General features: G+C 63.3%; 2 protein-coding genes across 2 annotated transcripts; one reads left to right on the top strand and one right to left on the bottom strand.

Moving 5' to 3' along the window:
• Nucleotides 1-39: 39 nt before the first annotated feature.
• On the top strand, nt 40-923 carry SPRG_17129 (hypothetical protein; the record flags this gene model as incomplete). The annotated part of the gene is made up of 2 exons (XM_012356447.1): nt 40-182; nt 593-923. 2 exons carry the CDS (start codon nt 40-42, stop codon nt 921-923), a joined length of 474 nt encoding a protein of 157 aa, XP_012211837.1.
• Nucleotides 924-5,744: 4,821 nt separating this feature from the next.
• On the bottom strand, nt 5,745-6,950 carry SPRG_17130 (hypothetical protein; the record flags this gene model as incomplete). The annotated part of the gene is made up of 1 exon (XM_012356448.1): nt 5,745-6,950. The coding sequence occupies one exon, from the start codon at nt 6,948-6,950 to the stop codon at nt 5,745-5,747; it is 1,206 nt and encodes a 401-aa protein (XP_012211838.1).
• Nucleotides 6,951-7,003: the final 53 nt, after the last annotated feature.

The raw sequence follows: 7,003 nt of genomic DNA on the forward strand, positions 1-7,003 counted from the left end.
GTGTTGCGCTATTGCGTGGACAACAACACGCTTCGAACAATGCTGCGCTACCGCTGGGGCCAAGGCAGCCGGGACCTCGACTCAGTCCCGGACGACGAACTCTACGCGTTCTTCAAGACCGACTGCGAGCGCGTGAAGACCAACGTTGCGGACTTCTTTGCGCGTGTGCGTCGGGAACTTCGGTGCGACTGTCGTAAGGCTCCGCGGCTCGCCAACCTGGCCGCTCCTTACAAATCAAATAGGGATGTGATTGACTTTACTACTGCCTGGGCAGGACTGCTCGGGCGTCGCTACACTCGTTGACCGTCGATTGGCTCGTTTGGTGTTTCATCAACTGGCTCGCCTTGGTGCGCCGGGCTCCGACAAGTGCGTGCTCAGCTCTCGTACTTGACCGGGGTGCGATCTTTCGAAGGCCATTTCCGAGCCTCACGACAGTGCCCACGTCAGTTGAACCTTCGACCGACGACCATCGGAGGCTCCACACTTGGATCGGCCCTTCGACCCAGGCACGTATCGTACGACAAGGCGACATGGACGACACCGAGATGCCCGGCTACAGCAACAAACGTCGTGCCACCGGACACGCGACGAGAGCGCCGTCCACGAGTTCCGATGAGTTCATGGCGTCGATCACCGACCGGCTTTTCAAGCTTGAAGCCGCCCTCGCGGCGACAACGATCTCCGACCCGAAAGCATGCGCGTCGACCGACACGGCGGCTGGACGCCCATGTAGTTTGACGCGAGACACTTGCAAGTGGCGCGCCGCCGGTCACCACACGGACGTGACACGTACGAAGCGCGCCGCCGAGGTCAAGTTCTGTAACAAGTACTTGGCGCGGCAAGGGCGCAACTGTCGTAACCTGGCGGGTCCTGAATCGGCCCGGTGCTACCGTCACCCGGAGACAGCCCAGCCCGGGCAGTAGTGGTCACAAGCCCGTCGCTGCCTTACGGGCCCGCTGGTGCGGACCCGTCCGTGGCATCGGCGGGCGGAGACTCTTCGTAAGTCTCATCAACATGATCAGCTTGATTCTTGAAGGCAGCGATCAGGCTTGGGTCGACGTCTCGAGACAGGACCCAGCGTGTGTCCCCGTCGTCACACTTGACCTTCCATTCATGGACGACGCGCTTCCACCGGTCCAGCTTCCGACGGCGACGATGTTGGACAACCTCGATGGCACGCCAGTTGTGGCGGGCGTTGCGTACAGGCGTGGCGCGATCGAAGAGCGGAGCAAGCTCTTCGTCCCACGCAGTTCCGGATCCGTCGACATCTTCCGCGTCCTCTTCGACCGTGTTGTCCGCGGCGGAGACGAACGGACGCAGCCGCGTGGCGTGTATCGCAGACTTGAGCACGCCTCCGGTGGGCAGGCCGACTCGGTACGTGAAGCCGTTGCGCGAGAGAACGAGCAGTGGCCCCTTCCGCTGCATCCGGAGTTTGCCTGGGAGATTGGCGTCACTTGGGCTGCCGGCAATCGGTACGAGGAGCCACACCTTGGACCCCACGGCAAATTCACCGGACCGGTATCCTCCCCGAGCGAGCCACGCCGCGTTCTTGGTGTCAATCGCGGCACGGTTTCGCTCGATAGCGGCCTCGTTCGCTCGCCGCACGTCGTCGTTGATGCGCACCATTTCGGGCAGCAGTTGCTCGACAAACTCAGCGCAGTCTTCGTACGCCGGGTCCTTGGCCCGTCTCATCATGCGCTCGGTCGGAGTGAACGGTTCTCGCCCGAAAAAGGCAAAGAACGGCGAGTAGCCCGTGGCGGTGTGGATGGCTCGGTTGTACGCAGTCGTCACGGCCGGGAGGTGCTCGTCCCAATCCCCGTGATGTTCGTCGAGGAGGCAGCGCAACCGTTCCTTCAACACGCGGTTGACGCGCTCGACGATCGCGTTGGCTTGCGGCCGGTACGCAGTCGTCGGGCAATGTTTGACGTTGTGCATCTCATAGAGACACTGGATCACCGACCCGAGGAACGCGAGGCCACGATCCGACACGAGAGCCCGCGGGGCGCCGAACGGCTGGAAGATGAAATCGTGGAGCACGTACGCGGCGGTCGCCGCCGACTTGTCCTGCACCGCGATGCACCAAATGTGTCGGGTGAACAGGTCCGTGACCACGAGGATGTACTTGTTCCCCTTCGTCGTCGGGTGGCCCGGAAAGTCAGCGTGGTCGACCGAAAGAGTGTCCATCGGCGCATATCCCATGCGTGGTCGCCCACTTGGTGCGTGCACGCCGTGTCGCGCGTGCTTGGAGGCTTGGCATCGCACGCACGCTCGCACGAACCGCTCAACGTCCACGTACATGCCCGGCCAGAAACCGACGGCCGTGAGCTTGTCGTAGGTCTCCGAGACGCCACCATGCGACTCGCCCGTCCCGGCGTGGGCTTCCCCGACCATGTCCGAACGCAACGGCCCGGGGATGACGCTGACGGGCCGTCCCTCGGCGTGTCCCCGTCGGTAGGCGCTCTTGCGGACAATCTTGCAGAGCACCCCGTCGACCATGGCATATTCGCGCACATCTTGTCGTTTGTATGTCGGTGGCGCTGTCGCCTCGCCTTCCTCGAGTGCCTTGATCATCTCGGCCATCCATGGAGTGCCTTCCTGCCCCGACCGCAGGCGGCGGCGTCGTGCTTGCTCCATCGGGTTGGCCTCAGCGTCCTGCGCGTCCACGGCGGACACCACTGTGGGACAGTGGTAGGGTTCGACAGCGGCCCATGGGACGACCGTCGTTGTCGAGCGCATCCATGCCTCGACCTCGTCCGTGCTGATCGGCCGACCGTGCGAGATGTTGTTGTCTTGTCGCGGCGGTCGGTCGAGCGCAAGGTTCGTGACGTAGTCCGCCACTTGGTTGTACTCCCGAGGTATGTGGTGCACAACCCATGCGTCGAACAGCCCGAGTCGTCGCTGGATGCTGGCCACCCTCTTGCGTAGCACTTCGTCTTTGGGCGAATACACGCGGTGCACCAGCTTGCAGAGCAACTCGGAGTCACAGAAAGCTACGAGAGTCCGGGCGCCGAGTTCCCAGGCCGCGTCGACGGCCGCTTCGAGACCAGCGGCTTCTTGTTGGTTCACGGTCACGGCGCCTTCGTCGCGGCGCCCTCCCACCCGGACCAGTCGAGTGCCGTCGGCCGTCCAGACGCAGTACCCAAAGCCGCTGATGAGGTGCCCACGATTGGCGCCATCGCTGGACACAATGGCGGCGGGGGAGTCCATGTTTGGCCAAGCGAACGGCACCTCCCGACGCGCGTGGACATAGTCGTCCATCGGAGCACGTCCCAGTAAAAGCTCGGCCGGGTAGTGCTGGCGCTGCTTCGTTACTTGCACGTCGAGCTGCAGAGTCGACAGCTCAAATTGCCACTTGTCGAGGCGGCCAAATGGCATCAAGTGGTTGATCGCCCAGGCTAGGTTGCGTTCCGTCGTGAAGACGCGCGTGGGCACCGAGTGAAAGAAATGCCTCCACTGTCGCACCCCGAGTCGTACAGCGAGCATCGCCTTCTCGACGCGCGTGTAACGCAGCTCGTGATCGTCGAGGCAGGCGCTCGCAAAGCCAAGTGGTCGCTCTGCGCCGTCGACCGTCTGCGAGAGCACGCACCCAATCGCTGAAAAGTCCGAGGCGATCGTGAGGTTGAACGGCTGCGTCTCGTCGGGGGTGTGCAGCGCCGTGATGTCATTAATGAGCGTGATGACGTCCTGGAGTGCTCGCTCGCCGATGGAACCCAGCTCAAACGGGCCCTGGGCATTGACCATTGCAAACAAGGGAGCCGCCGCCGTCGCGAAGCCTGGAGCGAAACGTCGGTAGTAGCTTGCCCGCCCGAGGAACTCGCGGAGCGCGTCCGCACTGTCGATCGCCGGCGTCTCCACGATTCGGCGGACGAGGGCTCCCTTCGGGCGGATCACCCCATCACCTTCGAGGATGTGTCCGAGATATTCGACTCGGTCGGCGTTCCAGATGCACTTCTCACGGCGTAGCGTCCAGCCGCCCGCGGCCATGAGTCCGAGTGCGATCTCAACGTGCTCTTGGTGGTCGGCCGGGTCGAGCGAATGGACCAGCACGTCGTCCACATACACTTCGATGAAGATGCCGAGATATTCGTCCAGCGTCGCGACCATGAACGATTGCATCGCTCCCGCCGAGTTGACGCCGCCCATGAGCATGCCTGTCGGTACGAACGTCCCATCTTCCGTGACGAAGGCGAACTTCTCTCCTTCACCTTCCGCAAACCGCACTTGCCAGAACGACGACGCCGAGTCGAAAAGAGTGAACCGCTTCGAGTTGGCCACCCTGGCCAAGATGTCGTTGATCCGCGGGATTGACGACGAGACGACAACGGTCTGCTTGTTGACTTCGCGCAGGTCGTTCACAAGCCGCCATTGGCTCGGGTCGTTAAGGTCAGCGTTGGTCCCCTTCGGTCGTAGGAACGCGGGGTGTGCCCACGTACTATTTTCGACTCGGACGACGAGGCCGTCACGCTCCATTTGCCGGATGATCTCGCGGATGATCGCACGCTTCCTTGGCGACATCGGATAGAACGGCAGCTTGATGGGCTCTCCTCGGACGTCGACACGATGCTGGAAGTGCGGCGTCTGCCGCACAGGTTCCCCCTTCCGAGCAAACATGTCCTGGTGCACCTCCCACAGGTCGCGAACCCACTGTACGTGGTCGCCAACTGGGTACGGGATCTCCTCTTCGTCTTCCTCTTGCTCCACCGCGAGCAGCCGCGCGTCACCGTCCGAGTCTTCTGCGGCGTCTTCGTTTCTGGACGTAGTGAGCACGAGGCGGTCCCGCAGTGCGATCATCGAGACACCGTGAGTCAGAATGTAGTCCAGGCCCAGAATGCCGTGGTGCGAGAGTCCCGCGCAAACCACGAACGGGTGCTGCACCGTGGACTCACCCACCGTGGTCGAGATCACGCACTTGCCCAGGACTTGCATTGGCGCGCCGCCTGCTCCCTTGAGGGTGCGCTGGAACGGCTGTAGTGGCGGGCATCCGCAGCGCCACCACTGGTCTTCATCGAGGACGGACACCATCGCTCCCGTGTCGAACAGAAGCGTGGCTCCGGCGTCTTCGAGCGTAGCCGGCACGAGTAGCTGTGGGCATCCAGACGCTAGTAATTCTTGTCGCTCGAAGTGTACGAGGCCCACCTCCGCGGGCGTATCGCGGCCCACGGCTACGAGTCGGCCATCGTCTGCGCTCGTTTCCCATCGGCGGTAGTGGGAAGCCCATCGTCGCACGTCCTTGCCGACCGCCGTCGGGTCCGGGAACATGAGCACGGCTCGACGAGACGCCCCTGGTGTCTGGACGTCTTGCGACCCTTGACCGTCGTCCCAGGCCTGTCCGGGGAGCTCGTCATCCCCGACAGCGAGTGCGCTCTGGCCCGGCTCGGCGTCTTCTTCCGTCATTCCCGCGCCTTCCTGGTCGCGGTCGTCTTCTTCCGTCATCCCCGCGCCTTCCTGGTCGCGGTCTTCCTCTTCCATCATCCCCGCGCCTTCCCGGTCGCGGTCTTCCTCTTCCATCATCCCCGCGCCTTCCTGGTCGCGGTCTTCTTCTTCCATCCTCCCCGCGCCTTCCTGGTCGCGGTCTTGTCGTCCTTCTCCATCCTCCCCAATCTGTCCCGCCGTTGCTGCGGAAACAGAGTCGAGATGTGTGGAGAGCTCAAACGCCAAAGTCGTGTTTTGTTTAACGGCGCGGGTCGTGGCCGTCAACACGTCTTTGTGAGCTCCCTCGTGTCTGCCGATCGGCGGCTTCGCTCTTAGCCCCGATCCGACCGAAAATCCGGCTCCTCTTCGGCGACGGCCGCAACTTCTGCGGTGTTGGGGACCGATTGGCTCGGCGTATTCGGTCGCAAGTCGGCAAGACAGGCACGCACGGTGGCCGCGATCGCGAGTTCGAGGTCTTTCATCGACAGGCCGGGCGGGCTCGCTGCGGCACGAGCGTCGTCTTCCGCCCGCTTCTTAGGACACTCGAAGCGCCGGTGGCCCGTTTTGAAGCAGTGGTAACATGTCCACGGCCTCGGCGCAGCTGGGCTCGCCCCACCGACGGCAGCGGCCATCACGTTCACATGCGTTGGGGCGCTCGCGGCGGAGTCGTCGATCCATCCTTGGTTCCCCTCGTCGATCGAATGCACGAGGCGTGGGTTTCCTCGAGCACGTGGGGCGATGGTCGGGGGACGTGCCGCTCGAGTGTACGGGCCCGGGTCGAGGCGACTCATCGCGAGGCGCACGCCCCGCTTGAAGGTCTCCCACTGCCCGTCGTTGGGGAGGCCGACAATGGCGCCCTTCACCGCGTGGTCTCTCATGCCCCTGATGGCCTTCTCGATGACGCGGCTCTCGTCTTGGTCCCGGCCCGTGAGGCGTGCGAGGGCCATGACGCGATCCAGGTAGTCGTCGAGGCGCTCGAGCCCGTCGCCCTCGTCTTCTTGCTGTACTGCGTCGAAGAGGGAGTCGATCTGCTCGCGGGTCCCGATGAAGCGTTCGTAGAAAGCCTCGACGAACTCGGTCCATTGGTCGTCCTTCAAGTTGGTCCGATCCCACTTGGACTGGTCGAAAACTTGATTGGCCCAGTTGTACTCGGCCGGTCCGAGCGAGTCAAAGAGGAGGACGCTGCGGTGGTGTGCCGTGTTGATCGTTCGCTCGGCGAGGTTGTTCACATGGCGGATGTACGACGCTGCCGCCACACCGCCCGCCCCGTTGAACTTGGGCACTCGCTCTGGCCGATACGCGGCCAGTGCGGGCGTCGTCGGGTTGGACTTGGCGTCGATGCCCTGGAGTACGACCGTAGCAGCGTTCGTGCAGGCGACCGTGTGCTGGAGCTGTTTCTGTATCATGGCCATCATGTCCTTGCTGTCTTGGCGTTCCATTGCCGCTTGCTCCTTCATCTCGTCCATCTGGCCGGCTTGCTTGTCCAGGATCGTCGCGAGGGTGTCTTGGTACTGCGTCATGCTGTTGCGCCGTCTCATGGGGAGATGGAGGGCCGGCTGGGCGGCCGGGTCGATCCCGATGGTTTGGATCT

This window comes from Saprolegnia parasitica, assembly GCF_000151545.1.
Source record: "Saprolegnia parasitica CBS 223.65 unplaced genomic scaffold supercont2.470, whole genome shotgun sequence".
NCBI classification, from domain to species: Eukaryota; Oomycota; class Saprolegniomycetes; order Saprolegniales; family Saprolegniaceae; genus Saprolegnia; species Saprolegnia parasitica.